Source organism: Moschus berezovskii, chromosome 8, assembly GCF_049115385.1.
Source record: "Moschus berezovskii isolate FMDL1 chromosome 8, NW_MosBer_1.0, whole genome shotgun sequence".
Classification (NCBI taxonomy): Eukaryota; Metazoa; Chordata; class Mammalia; order Artiodactyla; family Moschidae; genus Moschus; species Moschus berezovskii.
The window spans coordinates 66,242,386-66,264,095 of NC_142467.1; the positions used below are offsets into that span (position 1 = coordinate 66,242,386).

Consider the following 21,710-nt stretch of genomic DNA (forward strand, 5'->3'; position numbering starts at 1 on the left):
GATTCAGTCAACTGCAGATCATGTAGTACTGCAGGTCCTTGTTTATTGGTAACAATTTATGTAAAGTAGACCTGTGCAATTCAGACCTGTGTTTGGGTCATCTATACTAACAGTACAGTTTAAGGTGCTCAGTTAATAGTGATGCCCTTTCATGTTATCCAGAAAGTTGCTTTTTGAAACATTCCTCAGAGTCTGTGGCCCACCTGATCAGTCCCTTTCTACCTGTGCACAGGCAAGGATTCCCTCTAAGCTTTTCCAGGATCCACTTAGATCTGTGACTTACCTATTCTACGGGCACTGGGTGGAATCACATTAACTGTCACTGCCCATCCTCTGTTGCTCCGCTATCTGCAGTAAATAAGTGAAAATACACATGTGGTATCTGACATGAGATATATTACAGTGTTTGCCAGCTGTCCAGCTCTTAACGTCTCTGCCTGGGTACCCTTATGTCTGGAAGGAGACTGAAACCTCGGGGGTCTGAAAGTCATCTTGTCATCTAGCCCTGTCTCATTCTTAACTAGGTTAGGGACATCTTTCAGTTCTGTAGTAATAAGAATTAAACACAATCCTTAAGAGGCAAGAATTTTAGAACTTAAAGGTTTGTGATCGTATCAAAATAGCTTCCTTCAATAAACATGTACATGCTAAAACAAACAACTGCCCTAATGGATAGTATACACACACATTATACCCACACACTCCCTAAGAAACAGAACCTTGTTTGGCTTGTTTTTCATTAAAATCAATAAATAGCCAGAGAACCTATTTATTTAAATGAAAAGCAAGCCAAGCAAGTTTCCCAAAGTTTACTCTGTCCCTTCAAAGTCAGGACTCCTGGAGTAAGGCACAGCAGTATTTCACTGCCTTTCTTGTTTTGATTTGGAAGGCTTTTTCACACTGCCAGCAGTACAGGCAGAGTTCTTCGCAGGTGCTCCCACCTGAGATGGAGGTGGGCCTGAAGCCTTGCTTATAGAGGAGTTCCAGCTGAGGAGGTGGAGTAACAAGACTACATCATGTCTACAGATTCCCTTGGAAATCAGAGACTAAAGTTGAGATTATTAAGAGCTCCCATTAGATGGAGTTAATTCTTACCTGTTCTAGACCTTGGCATGTGAACCAGTTTTTTCCCCTTGACGTGCTGTCAGACAAGGATGCCTCTTTAGAACATAACCCAGGCAGTCACAGCCCAAGTTCTATCTTTTCCCAACCAAGTAGGTTCAGTTCAGTTCAGTCGCTCAGTCGTGTCCGACTCTTAGCGACCCCATGAACCACAGCACACCAGGCCTCCCTGTCCATCACCAACTCCCGGAGTTCACTCAAACTCATGTCCATCGAGTCGGTGATGCCATCCAGCCACCTCATTCTCTGTCTTCCCCGTCTCCTCCTACCCCCAATCGCTCCCAGAATCAGAGTCTTTTCCAGTGAGTCAACTCGTCGCATGAGGTGGCCAAAGTATTGGAGCTTCAGCTTTAGCATAAGTCCTTCCAATGAACACCCAGGATTGATCTCCTCTAGAATGGACTGGTTGGATCTCCTTGCAGCCCAAGGGACTCTCAAGAGTCTTCTCCAGCACCACAGTTCAAAAGCATCAATTCTTTGGCAATCAGCCTTCCTCACAGTCCAACTCTCACATCCATACATGACCATGGGAAAAGCCATAGCCTTGACTAGACGGACCTTGGTTGGCAAGGTAATGTACCTGCTCTTTAATATGCTATCTAGGCTGGTCATAACTTTCCTTCCAAGGAGCAAGCGTCTTTTAATTTCATGGTTGCAATCAGCATCTGCAGTGATTTTGGAGCCCAAAAAAGTAAAGTCTGACACGGTTTCCACTGTTTCCCCATCTATTTCCCATGAAGTGATGGGACCGGATGCCATGATCTTCGTTTTCTGAATGTTGAGCTTCAAGTCAACCTTTTCACTCTCCTCTTTCACTTTCATCAAGAGGCCTTTGAGTTCCTCTTCACTCTCTGCCATAAGGGTGGTGTCATCTGCATATCTGAGATTACTGATATTTCTCCCGGCAATCTTGATTCCAGCTTGTGCTTCTTCCAGCCCAGCGTTCCTCATGATGTACTCTGCATATAAATTAAGTAAGCAGGGTGACAATATACAACCTTGACGTACTCCCTTTCCTATTTGGAACCAGTCTGTTGTTCCATGTCTAGTTCTAACTGTTGCTTCCTGACCTGCATACAGATTTCTCAAGAGGCAGGTCAGGTGGTCTGGGATTCCCATCTCTTTCAGAATGTTCCACAGTTTATTGTGATCCACACAGTCAAAGGCCTTGGCATAGTCAATGAAGCAGAAATAGATGTTTTTCTGGAACTCTTGCTTTCTCCATAATCCAGCGGATGTTGGCAATTTGATCTCTGGTGCCTCTGCCTTTTCTAAAACCTGCTTGAACATCTGGAAGTTCACGATTCACATATTGCTGAAGCCTAGCTTGGAGAATTTTGAGCATGACTTTACTAGCATGTGAAATGAGGGAAACTGTGCGGTAGTTTGAGCATTCTTCGTTATTGCCTTTCTTTGGGATTGGAATGAAGACTGACCTTTTCCAGTCCTGTGGCCATTGCTGAGTTTTCCAAATTTGCTGGCATATTGAGTGCAGGTTAGCAAACCAAAGATATCCTTGAATAAGGCCCTTCAAGCTATTTCCCTGGGAGAAAGATACTGTTAGGAGCCTGAGACAGGTCTTGGTCCACTTGTGATTTAATGAAGGCACAATTAACAGTAAAGTCATCCTTGAACTGCATGGGCCTAGTGATTAAAGCCCTTGCTTTGCTGTCAATGCTAGCACCACCAAAATTTCATGCTACTAGGGCAGCATTTTTCTTTCCCTTTGACATTTTCATTAAGAATGTTTAATTATCCCTAGTAGTGGTGGACTGGTAGTAATTCCTTCCTTTTGAGTTCCTTGGTGTTAGGATGATTCCTACTTTAATGTTTATTAGAAAAACTGTATTAGTCCCTGGCCCTTAGTGAGCTCCCACTGCTTCATTTCTGCCCTGCTTTTCCTTTGAGGCCATGGTGGGAAGATAAAATTTACATAAGATAAAAATAAATACCCATAATCCCCAAAGCTGCAAAAGGGTGGCCCTAACATGCTACCTGGCACCCATTAGGTGCGAGCATTATCAGCAGACATGTTGACAGAACAAATGGCAGCAGGCACTGTACAGCACAAATTAAATACCAGGCTGTTCTGGATATGGGGCAGAAGCAGGATGGGAGGAAAAGGGTCAGCACGTGGCCAGCCTTGGAATCCCTACGTCTAGGAGTCTGGGGCTTGTAAAGGCTGTGGATATGTTCCTTTCTCCATGAATGTGGACTTTGCCCTAGTAGTGGCTGAATGGCAGACGTCTTGCCCTAGAGTATCACACTGTAAATTGCTTAGATTCCTTGTCACTCTTGGGTGTGAATTTTGGGCTTCAGACACTGGAAAAATTTGGTCTTAGACCAACACCTACAGTCCTCACTTCCCCTTAAGCCAGTTGTTTTCAGCTTCTCAGGTGGTGAGAATGACTCATGCTTCCTTCTACCTTTGTGCTTACTGAATTATTTTTTATGACAATGTTCTACTTTTGCAACAAGAAACAGAAAGCCGCTAATTAAAAAGTGTTCCCAGAGGATTCACAGCATGGACCCTGGAGGTTCACTGCTGTCCTGTTGGCTTTCTGCCCAGGCCTGTGCATGTATTGCCAGAGTTATCTGGAAAGCAGTTCCAAGTGTTTAGCTCCACTCTATGGTACTTAATATCATGGTTCAGCCTGCTACCTCAAACGTAAGTCTTGTGAGGGTGCCATGGTGATTGTGGTCTGTTCTCAAGCTCCCTTGTGCACAACACCCAGCCCCTGTCAAAGAACCAATCTGTAAGGGCTAACAAAAGCTAGAAAGGAAACTTTCTTCCTAACAGATGGTATCATCAACTCACCACCAGGCCCCAGGACCGCCCTCACTCTATTTCTGACTTGCAAAAGGTTTCTTGTACCTAACCCCTGGGCTGGTCTTCATTCTAAAGGCGGTTTTCCAGCTGATATTCCCGAGTCTCCACCCGAAACCACAGCCTTACATGCTCATGCAGGTGCAGTCACTACAACACAGCAAGGCCACTAACCTAGAGTTTTCTTTGGAGGCCATATTCTAAGCCTTGAGCCAAAGCTGAAGATATGGGTAGAAGTCTCTGGATTCTTCCCTCTTCTCTGCCCAGGGTGGTTATCCAAACAAGAAGCTTCCTGTTGTCTCTGTATTACCACCAACACAAAAACAGAAAAACTAACGTCTTGTAGGATGACTTTACACAGAGGCTAGCCAAAGAGCTGCAAATCTCTCTGCATCTGCATTCTTCTGTTCTAGAGTGCCACTAGTTCAATTCAGCTGGTGGGCTGCAGTATTCTTGGCATAAGGCCTTCTTTGTAAAGGGGAAGGAGCAAGAGGGGCTTCAGACAGGAAGCAGCATTAAGAAGTCTACCTTAAGTGTGCTATGTTTGCACTCTGGCAGCATTCAGCACACCACAGATGCTCTCCAGCATTCTAGGAAGAATGACAACTAAAGTAGATCAGGCTGATGAGTAGATCCTTTCAGAGAGAGGCTCTGGTCTCCTCGAGACAAAATTCCTAACCCAGTGGTACATTCAAGATCCCAGTCTTCCAGGTAAGACTTTAGGTCAGTTAGAATATCCTCCCAAAAGACTACAGAAGCATCACACTTGTAACCAAACCAAGACCATCACCATATAAAGACCTCTCTAGCTAAAAGGTTATTTCCTTTTACTCAGCAGAGCACACACTATATTTAGTCTTCCCAAACACATGATTCCAGAAGTCACAGGTAAACAAAAGCATCTTGTGGCCAAGCTTTAGCACTATGTCACTGGCAGAGTTCCTGACAGTCCATGCAGGCTTCTAACCTGAGTCCCCCATGAGACAGAGAGGAAGCTTGGAGCCTTTCCTTCCAGAGCTCTTGATTTCAACCAGCTAATGTTGCTGAGCTAAGAAAGATTTGCAAAGGGTGCATCTCATTCAGCTTTTGGGCCCAACTAAAAGAAAGCCCAGTCCAGGCTATGAATAGGAAACTCAGAACAGCACACACATCTGTGTATTTTTTCAAAGGATAGAGGAAAAAATAAATTCTTTCAAACAAAATTTTGTTTCTAATATATCTTTGTTCTCTATATCATATACTAGAATAGCAAAATAACTAAAATTTCCCCTTATCAGACAATAGCTTAGTTTTTCCCTAACTAGATGGTAAATGAAGTGACAGAGCTACCGTACTTGCACAAGGCCCCTGCCCTATGGACAGTTTCCTTTAACAGCTTTCCACCTATTGACTTTTCTATTTACATACGTAATCCCCACATACCAGGTTCCTTTGGGACCTAGCAATGCTGAATGCAGCAGAAAGGAATTGTAATAACCACTGCCAAAACCTAAAAATTTTCTCTCTCAAAACCTAGAAGAATTGAGAGATCAAAATACCTCATACATAACTTTTGAGCTCCAGGATTCTCTTTTGAGAGTACTAAATGAATAAATTAAGACAGGTACCTTGTTTACTGGGCATACAACAGACAATTAACTAAATAAGCCACCTTCAGTAACTTTCTTCACTACCTTCCATCGACATGAGAAAGAATTTTTAGATCAGTTCCAAAGGTTATTCATATTCATGGAATTTTTAAATTTTGGGGTGTGTGTGCGATTGTATCTGTACAGATTCGAGGATATTTCTACAAAGGGGAAAAAATATTGGGTCTGTAAGTCAAGTGCTTTCTATCAGAGACTAGTTAGTATTCCTATATTCAGACTTGTTTTACATTTTTAAGAAAAGGTAGAAAATGCTGAAAACCTCTTCACTGGATAGATACAAATCTATACAAAACTCTAACTTACGAATTTTCACAAGTTGGGATGAATTTTTAAATTCAGTAGAATTTTTAAAACTAAACTCAATCCCTTTATATTTCTTAAGGAATAGTATAGTTACTGGCTACAAGACCAGACTGCCTGGGTTCAGATCCCAGCTCTATCACATACTGGTTGGTTGGCCTTGAGAAAGTCACTTGATCTATATCTAGTTTCCTTATCTGTAACACAATAGTACCTACCCCGTAAGATTACTTGAGTTTGAAATGTGAGATTAAAGTGCTAAGAATGGTGCCTTGCACAGACAATATGTGTTAGTATTGTTACAGAGGAATTACACATAACAAATACACTTAAACATTAACATGAAATCCAACTTTGTACTAAAATGAATAAGTTGGTTCTAGCCTCTTGCCATACCATACATTTATAAACTTTATGTAGTAAATGTTAAAAATAAACGTTCTTTGTATGATGTGACTTTGTAAACTGAAGTACATCTGGTATTCAACCAAATAAGGAATCTGTTCCAAGGCTGAAGAAAAAACCTGAGTAACTGAAAGATGGAACGTTCCTAAGAATTTTCTCCAATAGGAATGGGGACTACATATGAGGTTTACGCACATGTGTTGACTTTAGGAATTAGAGCTTATTAACTCATTGTAAAGTAAGATATAATTTCCTTGTAAATATCTAGCAATACTTGAAATTTCTTATTTTTACTTTTATGCTGTGCTTCATGGCATGTGGGACCTCAGTGACCTAGCCAGAAACTGAACCTGCACCTCCCGCTGTACTGGAAGCACAGAATGAAACAGGGGAAAGCAAACAGGGTAAGGATGAAAATAGATTTTGAAGCATATCCAAACAGCATTTAATGCATTAAGAGGGGAGACCATCACAGCTACTGCACATTCAATCTAAGAGTCAGTCACTGGATTAAATGTCTAAAGAAACTATCATTTGTTTTAGAGCTGAATATAAAAGTATCACACATTTGATATGACGAAAAACTACCTTTAGACAGAGCATCTTTTTCTGGGGGGGGGGGGACGGGCATAATTCCAGTGAGTGAACTCTCAATTGTATCAAAAGTTCCCTGAGATCATACACTTATCCCCAAATTTCCCAAGCATTAACTTTTAAAGGGAAACATCAGCACTTCTCTTTCCTAAGCTCTGCTTAATAGAAACTACAGAAATTGCCTTTCTAAGTCTTCCAGTAGAAAAGAAAACCCACCTTCCAAGAGAAAAGAGGCTGTTAGCTAACTAAGCTAGTATAAATGTGCAAGAAACTTTTGGGGTTAATAGCTGTTTTAACTACTAGAAAGACTACACAGGTGGTTCAACAGAATTTACTTGTATATTTTCCATTTTCTATACTATTTGAAGGCATCGGATAGCTTGGAATAAGCTTTCTACAAATACTGTGTTTTAAGTTTATCCAGTAAACTAAGATGCAGTACAGCTTTTATACAATTTAGGAGATTAAAAAAAAAAATTCTCCACAAGAGAACGCAACTCAACAGGCCCCGGTATTAAAACATTTTTCCAGAATAAACAGATGGGCAACTGCATTAAAAGGCAGTTTTCAAATACTTAAATTACACTAAGATTCCTTCCAAATATCTGCCTTGTTCAAACCAATGCAACAAATTCTTATATTGTTAATTGTAGGGCATGGATTTTTGTTAAATGTTGATCGTTTTACTTTCTTTGTTATCAAAAATCTTTTAAAGTGTTATTAAGCAGCAAAGTAAGTTGCATAAGCTCTCTGCTCAAGGTAGAGGTGCCAATACCCCGAGGTGGAGGTGCAAATTGTGAAATCAAAGGGTACAGTTTAACAGTAAGTAGTGCATGAAGAAACAGTAATAAGTGGCTTAAATACAGAGTTGGACAGAATCAAGTCAATTATAATTGCTCAACTAATAAAGGTACATTCAAAATAAAGCTTGAGATTATAATTGGTATTTAGAATCAAATCTGAATTTCTTGATAAAATATAAATCTGTTATTTTGAAATTGGAAATGAAACTATCAATTGATAGAGAGCTAGAGACTTATTAACCCCTCCTACTTAGATAAGGAAATAAGTGACAAAGTCTCTTGCACTGAAGTATGTATTTTAACAGCTTTACATGTAATATTCATATATAAAAAACTTTAAGTGCTTTTCTCCAATTTAAAAATCTAAAGAATTCAAAAATAAGGCATTCAATATTTGAAAAAAGTACAGATTTACAAAATGTGTATATTCTGTCATGAAAACTCCACACCAACATTATACACTTGGAAAAAAATACAAACAGGATATATTACAAATTTATGTAAGCAATAACTTAGTTCACACCATGCAATAAAAAGTACATTAATCAAGATACACAAGCTTTTGTAGGTTCTAAACTGAAGGACTTTTTTCTGCAGAATCCTTAAAACCTGTGGCACTTAAAATTTGTTAGCCTTTCTACTGAGAGGTAAATTATACACAACAATGATGAAAAAGATTAACAGACCAGTTGTCTATTATGAATCATTCCAGCTTTGTTCAACAATGGCCGAAACTCTTTTCTCATATTCTCGTTTGTTTTCCTGATAAAGCTGTGCTGCCTGACTATTGGCTGGACTATTTGGATTCGGTTCATCCAGCAGAGACTAGAAGGAAAGAAGAAAAAACACGTATGTAATTTTTTTATATTAACATGGGTCAGATACGGAGCACGAAAGTTATAGAAGACAGAAATTACTTAATGAAGAAAGAAATTAGTATGTCTCATGCATTTTCAGATCTAAACACTTTCAGAAATAGTTTGATAAATACAGTAAGAAGTTTCCTATTCCTACAAAACTTCAGTTTTCAAAACAGATAGCTCTCAATTGCCTTAAGACCTCTAATTTCAAAGAAACTGGAAAAGAACAGATATTCTTCAGCATACTGCGATATTAACTGGGAAGTAAACAATTTGATTTGGTTAATATACAACGTCTATAAAATAGCTCAGCAACTAACATTTTCCAAAGTTAAACTCTATTATTGTGATAGGTTTGTAAATTCCTGGCAGTAAGTTGGGTAGTATATCTTATTTCCTTTATAATCAACAAAACATATACACCTAGCAGCAAGGGAATATATTAACAACAGGAAGGCTGAAAATACTGTTTATGACTCAAATTAAAGCATAAATGTGACAGAAAAAACTTGAAGGCCACAAACCAAAATATCACATCTGCTCCTCGCAAATCCATGTAACTAAAACTTGACTCCACCCCAAACCTTCCTCCTAAACTGTCATTCAAGGTCAACTCTGAAATATTCTGCCAGAGTGCTTTGGTGGATAGTTACATTACTCTCCTTTGAAATAGCATTTCTTGGATGGGGCAAAATGATGCTTTTCTGCACTGCAGTTTCTTGAGGTCCCTATGTTTTTACTGAACAATTATCTTTCTCTCTCCCCAAGATTTTTTCATCTGTCTCCATAACCTCTGGCTATGCTTTCTAGGCATGAATAATATTTGACCTGTGAGGGAATTTCCTGGTGGTCCAGTGGTATGACTCCGCACTTGCACCACAGGGGGCACGAGTTCTATCTTTAGGAGGGGAACTAGGACCCCAAGGCTGCGAGATGCAGTGAAAAATTAAAAAAAAAAACACAAAAAACAAAAACCCAAAGAAACAAAACAAAATCCCTTGATCTGTGAGAACAATTTATACTTTAATTTTATCAGGAAAATGATCATGGATTTGATCCAACATGGTCACAAATGAAAAAGCAGATCAGCTGTATGAAAATCCTGAGGATTCTGTATGAGGTCTGCAACGGGTAACCTTAGTGTTGGGAAGGTTAGTTTGCTCACTTGGCCTTTAAACTGATCCTGAAAGAGTCAATTATATTCCATAGAATCTTGAAAAATTAAGATGCATTCTAACACATGCTTACCTGAATTGATGTTAAGATAGAAGATACATCGTATGTTGGACTCCATCTATTCTGAAGGATATCTAAACATATGCTACCATCAGCATACACTGCAAAGACAACACTAAAATTGGTTACATGTTAACTTGGTCATATCTAATAATTAAACAGTAATTTTTTTTTTTTACCACAAACAGAATGCTTGGCTCAGTCAGAAGCTTTGAACATTGGTTAATAACTAAAACTTTCTGTCTCACAGGAAAATCAGTCTCAAACTAAGGGCTCTTTACAACATACCTTTTGATGAGGAGGCTGAGTGAGAGTTAAATTTTTTCAACACATAACACATAGCAAATCTGTTTAAATTCCACACTTCTAAATATTCCTAAATAAAGCTCTTCAGAAAAAAAATAAAATAAAATAAAGCTCTTCGGGGGGGCTAATTTTTTGAAATAGCATTTCTACTTTAAAATTAATAATGAGGCACATGCAAAGTTTTATTTATAGCATGTTCTCTATAATACTCTTTACAGAAGTGAAAAACTGGAAACGATTTGTGGTCCACAGTGAGGGGACTGGCTAAGTAACAGTACATTATTAATGGCACATACCAATACTGCTGCCAGAAATGATACACATCTACCATATGTTAATTAATGTAGAATGACATCCCTAATATATTACATTAATAGGTTTCCAATTACTTATATAATTCCATTTCTTATAAAGAATCATTTACAAATACTTTAATTTGAAGTATAGGCAGTCACAAAAACATTTGTAAGACTCAATGCCAAAATGTAGATATCTGTAAATAGTAGGACTATGAAGGATCTTATTTACCTTCCCTTGTACTTTGATTTGTTTTTCCAGTAAGTATGCATTCCTCTCATAATAAAAATAATAATCAAGTGATTACTATTTTAACAGTCTAACACTTGAGAGTGGATTTTTCCCCCTCTTGATTATGTGAGAATACAAACAATGAACATAAACTTTTATCCACTTGTCAGATTATGTATACGTATAATAAATTAAAACAGAATCACTGTGTTGACAAAGAATAAGTGCATTTAAATGTTACTATCAAATTGTGGAAAGCTTCACAGAACAAGTCTGATCACTCCACATCAAAACAGGAGTAAGTGAGGCCTTTTTGGGGAGAGGAGGTAAATTACACTTAATACTGTCATTCTTCAGGACTCTATGGTTACATGTTAACTTGGTCATATCTAATAATTAAACAGTAATTTTAATTTCTACGGTCTTCTTCCATCTTATACCCTTTACACAGCCTCTGGGGGCAACTTTATTCATGGCCTCAATTACTATCTATGTGCTAGGTATTTCCAATTGTTAACATTAGACCAGATTTAACTCTCAGCTTTAAAGCAGCATAGTCAACTGCTTACTGTGTACCCCACAGGAACATCAAACGTAGCAAGTTCAAAGCAAAAATCATCACCTCTGTAAAACCCATAAAAATGCAAAATGATTTTAAAGTTTTGAAGTAGTAACTATTTTTAAGAAGTAATCCAAAAGTAAATTAGAAACCGAACATCCATCAACTGATAAACAAAATGTAGTCTATTCATACAATGGATTATAATTCAGCAATAAAATGAAATAGTTATGTGTTACAAGAGATGAACCTGAAAACTATGCCAGCTGAAAGAAATCAATTACAAAGGACCACATACATTATATGACACGTATATTCTATGACTCCATTTATATGCAACGTCCAAAATAAGCAAACCTACATAGAGAAAATAAACCAGTGGTTGCCTGTGGCTGGGAGGCAGGGGGATAGGGATGGGGAGTGACTGCTAACAGGAATTTTTAGGGATTTTTTTGGGAGAGTGATAAAAATGTTCTAAAATTGATTATGGTGATGACTGTACAACTCAGTCAAGATACTAAAAACCACTGAATTGTACAACTTAAATAGGTGAACAGCACAGCATATGAATCTTTTAAAAATAAAGATGTTTTTTAAAAAAGTAAACTAGGAAGTTAACTAAATGAAGTTTTCCACTCATAGTGGAAAAAAAGGGAAACCATGCTATTAATATGGAGGGATAACAAAAATAACCAAAGGACCTCCCTGGTTATCCAGTGGTTAAGACTCCCACTCTCCCTATGCAGGGGGCACAGGTTCCATCCATGGTTAAGGAACTAAGATCCGACATGCCACACAGATCAGTTAAAAAAAAAAAAGAAAGAAAAACGATATTTATTTAGTTTTACATATAACATCAATTTTGAACATTTGTTTGTAGTTTTACAGCTAAACTTTAAGCTACAAATTCTTTTTAGTATCTTTCACATTCTGATAAATAAATAGATATTACTTTTAAAAATCATAAGTTATTAAAACTTTCCTCAAATCAGGAACCTTGGTAAGATTCCAGACTAAAAAAGTATGGTTAATACTGACATGGAAGCAACATTGAGAGGTGGGCCCTAATAATGAAAAGCATGGGGAACACCTAAAAGGATGAAACAACTCTTTCTTCCTCCTATTATTTGCAAAAGCTAATAAAATGCTACTCACCATTTGGATGAAACATTTTGGATAAAAACCTAACAGTTGGCGGTTTATTTGGATATTCTTCAGAAAATTCTATTACTAGTTTAAAAGTACCTAGATAGAAAACAAACCAAAATAATTACAGTAATGACAAGCAAAACTTTTCTATCTCATCACCAATGAATTCCCAACCCCATGCTGGCTTTTGCACAACCACACAAAAATTAATGTCAATTTTGGTTTAGCATATAAAACATACTAAATATACTTCTATTTATGTATTGATAATATACAACACTGGCAAGCATTTGGGGGTACAAGCACTTAACATATACTACTGTTAAGAACATTAATTGTCATATTTTTGGCAGGCAATTTTGCCCTAGCTACCAAACTTTTAAATGCACATTTGAGTATCTACAGATAATTTTCTATAACTTAGAAGGAGGTGCCAAATGATTTTGAGACGGGCTAACCATCATATGACAAAGGACTCAGACTGGAGGTATGGCCACTAATGTGAAAAAGTCTTTTCTGTTCCCATCAGTTAAATATGTCAAGAATCAGTTAAGCATTAGTGGAACTGTCTACTGTTGGTTATAAACCAATATGGTACATTTTGGTCAGCCTAAATCATTATTTACTGGTCAAGAGACAGGCATTAAAAAAAAAAATTACGCATTTGTAACAAAGTCAATCTGTTCAGCGTACAAAGGGCTCTCAACTCAAATTAAAAATCTATTTAGCAGATACAACCACCATTAATATACAGTTTTATGTTTGTCACTCTGGACTCCTTTTGTGTTTATTCACTATCCAGAGACATTTTACTTTGAGGAAATATACCTGAAGGCTGGATAAGTGCTCCAATTACCCACCGTGGGCTTACTCATTAAGTTGAAGCCTATTCCTAATGAAGTCAATAAAAGTTTAAACCATTCAAGATGTCTCCACAAGCTTCTCTCCTTATCAATTCAATTAAAAAAAAAACAACACTTTCTCAACCTAAATTCTAAACTAATGACTTCAGTCTACCAAGATCAAAGGCGTGTATTTAGTAAAATATTTAACATTCTATTTTCATTGCTCATATATTCAATATATAACCTCTACCTCTTTAAATTTGTTGTTGTTTGGAAATTTGGGATTAGGGAGGCCAAAGATACAAACAAAATCAAAGGTGATATTTAATTCACCTTCTGATATATTAAGAGGTTCTATGAAATGTATAGTTCATTAGCAAAGAGAGTCTTATAACCTAATATATTTTTAATACCTAATGTTATATATATTTTACGTCTACTTTTAATTTTCATTACAAAACATACAATGTAAACATTTCAGGTAAACACAAATATGAAACAGCTTTAAGCTTGCTTTCTTCATATTTATGGGGTCTCTGGACCTCTTTATACTCTGACTCCCAATCATACCAAGCTTCGAATGTGAAGTCATTGAATATGAAGATAGGAAGAGATGCATGCAACAGCACACCACTTCATGGCATTTCCACCAAAAATTAAAAATGTTTTAAAATATTTCAACTTTTTGGTTGGTAAAAATTCCGCTAATTTTTAAACAATCCATTCTCACAACTGGTATAAACTGTCTCTGGCACATCATGTGCATTAACTATTTATATTTGTTGTATTAGAAAGGATTACTCAAGGAAATCTTAAAACACTTAACAGCTGCAAACTCATTACACATTAACCTAAGTAACATTAATGAAAATAACTATTTCCCCCACCAAGTTAGTGAGAAGTGTAGCACTGTTTATCTGCAAATCTCTTAAATGATTAGCTTAATAGAAAACAGCTGCATTCTCTCAGCTGCCTCTGTCTGCATTCAATCTGTTGCAACATGCTGTTCTGGTTGAGAAACATGAAGAAAATCAGGCCTCTTCCAAATATGTAAAGGAAAAAGGAAGGAGTATTTTCATAGCCTTTTCAGATAAAGGTAGGTATTCTTTTTTGATATTACATAAAAGAAATGGTAAAGTTTTTAAAGGTTAGCTGCAATATAAAATTTGAAGCCATATAAACTTTTTGCATCACTTATATTAACGACTGTTGCACACTGCATGCATCTTTTATCCATCCATAATTTTCTAACACATTGGCCATTTGGAAAATACCAGTTCACTGAGTTATCCAAATCATCTAAATGTTGCCATATTTCATTTGATATGTATTTATATACACCAGGGCTTCCCTCACAGCTCAGTCAGTCAAGAATCTGCCTGCAATGCAGGAGACCTGGGTTCAATCCCTGGGTTGGGAAGATCCCCTGGAGAAGGAAATGGCAACCCACTCCAGTATTCTTGCCTGGAGAATCCCATGGACAGAGGAGCCAGAGTCAGACATGACTTAGCAACTAAAGAGAGAGAGATATACACCATCAAAACCAAAGTCACAACCGGTAATACCATCTACTAATCTCATCAAGAGAAAAAAGTATTGAGAAACCATAACTTTATCAGCAGCAACAAATCCTGTCAGTCACTTTCCTCGACTTAATTTAAAATCTTCCCTGGTGGCTCAAATGGTAAAGAATCTGCCTGCAATGTGGGATACCCAGGTTTGATCCCTGGGTCGGGAAGATCCCCTGGAAAAGGGAATGGCTATCCACTCCAGTATTTTTGCCTAGAGAATTCTATGAACAGAGGAGCCTGGTGAGCCATAGTCCATGGAGTCACCAAGAGTCAGACACGACTGAGCAACTAACACTTTCACTAGGAATATGGCAACCAAATACTCAAATCTAAATAACCGAAGTTTGCCAGTCATTCTTTCAAGTAAAAATGTTCCATGAAAAAAGCAGTAATTCAAGTTGCAACTCAAACAACTGCAGAAACTGCTTTCCCTCCAACCATCAAACTGGTATGTAAGAGAAGTGCTGTATGCATACTTCCAACTTCATCAAGCAGAATATGAGAAAGCAGCATACTCAATGGTCAAAATTTAGCAATATTAGTAATTCCCACTTTTTCATCAAAACATTTTAAAGTGAAATGGACATCTTTTATTGAAAAAATGCAAAAAATACGACTCCCAGCAGTTCGGTGCCACTGTCTTGGAATGTGCCAAGGCACTAAATTGCTTAGGGCCAGTTTTAGTCACTAATGCTTCTGTACCATCAGTGCTATGTTAATACAATAAAAAAGGTTAAAAAAAAGCCTTACTATTGCTATGAAGACAGTTTGATCACATGGAACCCCTGAAAGGGTCTCAGGAAACTTAAAGAACTTGTGGACCACCCTTAAGAATCCTTGATACAGAGTAAAAAGCAGAACCCCTTGAGTACGTTTCTTCAACTCCTTACCCCTTGACCCCCCATCTAGAGGTAACCACCGATAGCAGTGTGGTATACAAGCCTTTAAACACACTTGCATGTATGCTAGTCAGTGAAACTGTGGTATTACAACATATATTCTGCAACATTTTTGTCTCCTCAGACATACAATCAGATATACCTTATTCTTTAATAGGTTTAGATATTTAATAATTTGCTTAACCATTTCTCCTACTGAACACTCACGTTTTCTCCTTAAAAATACTTTTGAAATCATTATTTGTATAAATAACCTTGATCGGTTAATTCTGGAGCCACTGTGATAACTAAGACATATCTATTTAACACATTTTAAAAATTCACACTGTATTAGGGAAACTAAGTATCTGGTTAAAATCAATTTAATAAGTGCAACTATAAATACACATTAGAACAAGTTTTCCATTTTTCTGGCTCTTGGTCAAATACTGAATTTAAGATGCAAAAAGATTCTGTCGAATGCTAACTATTTACAGGTGTCAAAAGATAGCTGTTAAGTGAAACTACTGGCAGTTACACACAATTAAGAGCACTGATCAACACACATAAAGTTCACAATGCGTGATTATTACTCTTCTGATGTTTACCTCAGGAACATCTTTAGCAGGCTATGAGGTTATTTAAATTTAAAAGTATTCTCAACAGAGACCCCACCCAGTAGGCCCAGAGTTCAAGGGCCAATACAAAAGTAACAGAATGAACTAGCCATGAAGGTGATCAAGCTGACATGGGAAGAAAGTTCTTTGTAAACTATAAATTCTCAGTGGAACTATTTAGTTTTAATCTGATCTATTATTAATAGAAAATAGCTTTAACTAGATAGATTGGTGTTATAATTTTCTACTTAAAAGAAGCCTCTTAATACTATAGAAGACATTGAGAATGACTTACCATCTTCAAAGGGTGTCCCTTCTGGTCTGAAAACAAGAAGATTTCTGATTAAAAAGTTTTTCTTTCTGCTTTTTACCGATTTTCAAAGAGTGGATAGGATAAACTCAAACAAGAGAAAAGAGGAGCTCATTCTGATAATTTGTGGAGTATTTATTGTTAATTGAACATCACCTTAGCTCTGGATTTTTATTTATATACACAGAAAAGAGGCTTCCTTGGTGGTTCAGACAGTAAAGAATCTGCCTGCAATGCGGGAGACCCACGTTGGATCCCTGGGTTGGCAAGAGTCCCTGGAGAAAGGAATGGCTAACCACTCCAGTATTCTTGCCTGGAGAATTCCACGGACAGTGGAGCTTGGCGGGCTACAAACCATGGGGTCACAAAGTCAGACACAACTGAGCAACTAACAACAACAAACGCAAGACATAAATAGTAACTTTCATTTTCCAAGTTTTCCTTTTAGAATGGTTTTACAAAAAACAAAAGAAACTTGTCATAATTTTAGCACAAAAAAATTCAGTTCATATTTATCAACCCTTTTGTAAATATACGTATTCTTAACAGAAAAATTCCTATTTTCAATATATATCAAAAAAGTGGAAGTCAATACCCTTTAAGATAATTATGATACTAAAGTGTCCTGCTTTTCAAAAGAGAAATAGCTCTTGTTCAACTCAACTAAATTTATCTGATGTCACCAAGAATGCCAGTTTCTTCTGTCCACATCTTTTCATTGTACCATATCCCTAATCTCATCTTTCCTAAGCAGCAACATGAAGTTTACTTTTATTTTTAAGTTTGTTTTTTTAATTGCTTTACAAAGCTGGGTTGATAAGGTTTAATTATTATTTGCAAGGTACACTCAAGATCTCAAAGAAGCATGCTAACAGTCTGAATTTAATATCATTTTACTTTAGAAGAGTGAACTACACTCATTTTCCCCACTAATTTTTAATGTAGACTCTTAAAATGGAGTCAATGAAAATTCAGAATTCTGTTTACAGAAGTGTTCCTTTTAAGTTTTAGTGCAAACCCTAGTATAAAAAGAACAACAAAAGAGATTTCCCTGGAGGTCCAGAAGTCAAGAATCCACCTGCCAACGCAGGAGAAACAGGTTTGATCCCTGGTCTGGGAAGATCCCATAAGCAGAGGAGCAACAAAGCCCATGGACCACAGCTACTGAACCCGTGCACTCTAGGGCCCTCATGCCACAACTACCGAGCCTGTGTGCTGCAACTACTGAAGCACGAAGGCCTCGCTCTGCAACGAGAGAAGCCACTGCAATGAGAAGTCAGGGCACTGTAGAGATAGTCCACACACAGCAAAAATAATAAAGAAAAAAAAATTTTTTTTAAGAGTGAAAGAAAATAAAGTCCAGTTCAGGATAACCAAAGAAAAAGCATGAAAATGCTTTTATACAAATAAGCCTACATGCAATACATACTATATGTAAAATATAAGACTGCACCTTAAAAGGCTCCATTCAGTTATTTCACATTAAGCTGTGAAACACTTTTTAAATTCTTACTATGGTGGAAGTTATCAATATTTTTGGTTCTTACTCTTTTTACAGTTCTAGTAGAATACATATAAGCATCTGCTTGGCACATTTTGTACAAACTAACTTATCATTCTCCTGTAGTCTCAAATGATATTTTTATCAAATAAAACCCAGTGATTATAAAATCAAATTTTATGTGACTGCCAAAACTCTATCAGAATTTTTTTTAATCTTACTGTTTCTGTAGGATCCCTCATCCCTCAGTTCCTTTTCCTAGCTGTTATACATTCAATTTTCTTAAAAGAATCACCATACCTACCATTTGTTATTTCTTTCAACTCACCCAAATATAACTGCATTCCACTGCATGATGTTGTTTTCAGATGGTGCGCCACTGACACCCACAGGTGGGTCCTCTTGCAATCTAGAAATCCAGAATAGAAATTTTAAAAGTTGAACATTAAGGGCACTAAGAAGGCCAGTCAAACATCTTTGAACCATCTACTTTGAGAAACAAACTAAATCCATTTTCTTGTGCTGAGCTGGTATAAACCATACCACTTTAAATGGCTCGGGAGTCATCCCTCTTCAAACATCACCAAGGTTAAGGTATCTGTTCAAGAACTACTTTTAACAGTAACAACAAAGGAGAAACCTCAAGTGCAAAAAAACACTATTTACTCAACCATCCATTTTGCTGTTGTAAACATACAAAGGCTGTGTGAGTCCTAACCAAAGCTACTTGGGCAACACAGCCACCAAAAAAACTCTCCCTCAAACAAAATATAAAGACCCACCTCAGTGTAAACATTAAATGACTGAAAACCATTTGCATCCAGTTTAATCAGCAAACTAGTTTTGGGCAGTAGAGCTACTTTATTCCATTTGCTTTAGTTAGCAGTAGCTTTTAGAGTAAGCAAAGCTGCCTTTTACCTCTCAGATCATGAGCCCATATAAAAAGCTACCGTCCAACACCTGTCACAAATTCTTGCAAAGGAAGACTCGGAAAACTACCGAAGGTGCCAAGCACACAACTCAAAATTAAGCAGAGAACTACAATGAGAAACCAGGGTACCAAAGGCCAGGAACCTCGAAATTTTATTATTGGAATTTCACTCATGGGAGCTAATCTGAAATCTATGGTTTCAAGCTGTAGAAACAGAGTTTTGCACCAAAAGGAGTATCTCTCGGGGGGGGAAAAAAAGTAAACGCGACACTATATATATACACACACATACACACACATGAACACACCGTCATGTGGTATGCTTCTTGGAATTAGTCCCCCCAAAATGGCTTTTAGTCAGCCTCAAGCAGAACAAGCCATGACGAAGAGAACCCTTGGAAGATAACGCTGCGTGATTTCGCCCACCAAAGATAAAGGCTAAGTTACCAATGCACTCAAGGCCAAACTGGGCAAAGAACCAAACAATGGCTTCCAAGTGCTCATTTAAAGGTTCACAATGAAGTTGAGAGGTTACTTCCTGATAAGCCAATCCAAGTTTTTACAGTGGATTTTTTTCTCTCAAGCAGGGCAGGTTTCGCTAGACACACACTTAAAAATGCGCACGGGAGCGTAGAGCTAAGTTTTCTTGGTTATTTTCTTCTCCGTACCTGTAAGCAAAGCATTCAAAGGAAAATAACTGGGGCGGGGGGAGTCACTTCCTCTTCATCAACAACCCTAACACCTCCTAACAAAACCCTATTTTACAAAGGAGGCTCAGGGAGTATCAGGTTAGCGCCAGCCTCCAGGAAGGCATTTTTCCAGACCTTGGAGGCTATAGATAGGTCTTTATACACCAGGCCACAGAACTAAGTTCCAGAAAGCACTGGCAGCCGGGTTTGCCAGCCCGAGTCCCAGCCCTCTAAGCCAGTTCTCAAGGTCCTTTCAGGCGGGCGGGGCGGCGGGGGGAGAGTCGGGTTTCGGAGGATGGGTTAACAACCTCCGGCCCTCGCGCATCAGACCCCACCCTCACTGCAGAAAGAATGGGGAGGGAGGCGGAGGTTGGCCCCAACCCTGGCAGTCGGAGAAGACGGCAAGGCCATCGAACAAAGCTGACTGGTGTAGCTAGCGGTGGAACGGCTTCTGCAAGGGCTCGCTCTTAGGGCAGAAAGAAGAGGCACCGCAGGGTGCAGAGGCGAAGGATGAGATTTGAAAGCTAGGGCGAGGTATCAGGCAACTGGCCGCAGTGGGCAGCAGGGAATCGTAGGACAGACCATAGCCATCTTTTTACTTTTTTGGGGGGGTAGGGTGGTGGTGAGGAAGTATCAAAATTTCTTACGTAGGATAAGTGAACAACCAAGGAGAAGAGAGTGCTAAAACGGGGCTAAAACTGGGCTTCCGTCTGTCCCCCTGGGCCCGCAGCGGCCCTCTTAGACTCAAGAGGGGACGGTGTCCCGGATTCCCACCCTAGCCCCGTAGCTTTGGGGAGGAGTCGTCATTCAGGCGAAAATGAAGGCCCTTACCGCTTGAAATCCCGCATAAGCCTCCTCCGGGCCGGGGTCGACATGCTCCCCAGCAGCCCCGCGGTCAGTCTGAAAGAAAAGAGTCCCGCGCAGCCCCCCCACCCCCCGGCGCGGCGGCCGAATCACTGTGGGTCACCGCCGCCGCCGAGGTTGCACAAACAACCCTGCAATGACGTCTCCCTCCGCCGCCTCCAGATCCCTCCGCCCTCCGCCGGTACCATTCAGTGAAGGGAGGGGGAGAAGGGAACGAGACGTAGGAGGGCTAGTTATGGGAGCCCTTCAGCAGGGCCTTATCCCTTTTGTCTCCTTGAACGAATCAACCAATTACTGTTCTCTATGCTCAGACTGGAGGTTGTGAGTAAAAGAAGTACCGGAACTGAAACACCAACCCGTCTCCCCCTCTTTCACTAGTTTAGGTTCAGCCGGGTGGGGAGAGAGGGACGCATCCGGGGCCAGAGATTTCAGGGAAAGGAGGTGGGATGACGTAAGATCACGTGACCGCCGGCGGCGTTGTCAACAATCCACCTCCGAGGGGGAGGGGACGAAGTATCTAGAACCACGTGTCCCTATGACGCCATTAGGACGGATCACGTGAGAGCGTCGCCTGGGTCTAACTTTCAGCCAAGTCTTTCAGCCCGGTAGTTAAATTTACGGGCTGAGGGCTGGTATGCAATTTTATGTTTTTTCTCCAGTTTGTCCTATGAACAGCTATTGATGAGATTGTGTCGGAAGCAGTACTTTTGCTTCTTAAATTTTTAAAATAGAGCCCCAAATAATTTGGATTTAAAACTCCCCTCTTGTTGGCTCAATGGCTTATCAAATGTGGCATCTGAGGAAAAGTGAAGGGACCTCCGTTTTCCTCAGCTGAATGCGAGGTCCATACAAAGCGAAATCCCCTGAAATGCTTCCTTAGGGCCACCAAATATTACTGTATGAGCATTGCAGTGTTTCCAGGGTGGGCAATGCTGGGCAGAGATGAAAGAACCATGTGCAGATTGTTTAATGTTTGTTTAAAATCCCCACAGGATTACGGAATTTTGTTTTTCCTTTATGAGTCTGCTCTTATTTGAGGCTTTGTGTCAGAGTCCTTGGATTTGTCTACAGTGGGGTACCGTTGTATTTGTCAAGAAATGCGCAGCTTTGATCATAGAGAGTGTGTATAGACAGTGTAGGAGACTGGTTGTCAAACCTAAAAGTTT

The 21,710-nt window shown here is 38.9% G+C and overlaps 1 protein-coding gene across 1 annotated transcript; it reads right to left on the minus strand.

The window, feature by feature from the left end:
• Positions 1–8,183: 8,183 nt before the first annotated feature.
• UBE2B (ubiquitin conjugating enzyme E2 B) lies at positions 8,184–20,674 on the minus strand. Its single transcript, XM_055431438.2, has 6 exons — positions 20,512–20,674; positions 18,389–18,469; positions 16,545–16,570; positions 12,345–12,434; positions 9,809–9,897; positions 8,184–8,525 (listed from the first exon to the last, which is right to left on the minus strand). Exons 1-6 carry the CDS (start codon positions 20,553–20,555, stop codon positions 8,397–8,399), a joined length of 459 nt encoding a protein of 152 aa, XP_055287413.1. The 5' UTR covers positions 20,556–20,674; the 3' UTR covers positions 8,184–8,396.
• Between the last annotated feature and the right edge of the window lie 1,036 nt (positions 20,675–21,710).

What these genes read in the sequence shown, in the direction of transcription:
- UBE2B (XM_055431438.2), bottom strand. Translation starts at nt 20,555, where the DNA reads ATGTCGACCCCGGCCCGGAGGAGGCTTATGCGGGATTTCAAGCG. An exon ending in CAAAATGTTTCATCCAAATG is followed by an intron (nt 9,898 to 12,344) that starts GTGAGTAGCATT and finishes TTGTCTTTGCAG; the next exon opens with TGTATGCTGATGGTAGCATA. An exon ending in CTATCTTAACATCAATTCAG is followed by an intron (nt 8,526 to 9,808) that starts GTAAGCATGTGT and finishes CTTTCCTTCTAG; the next exon opens with TCTCTGCTGGATGAACCGAA.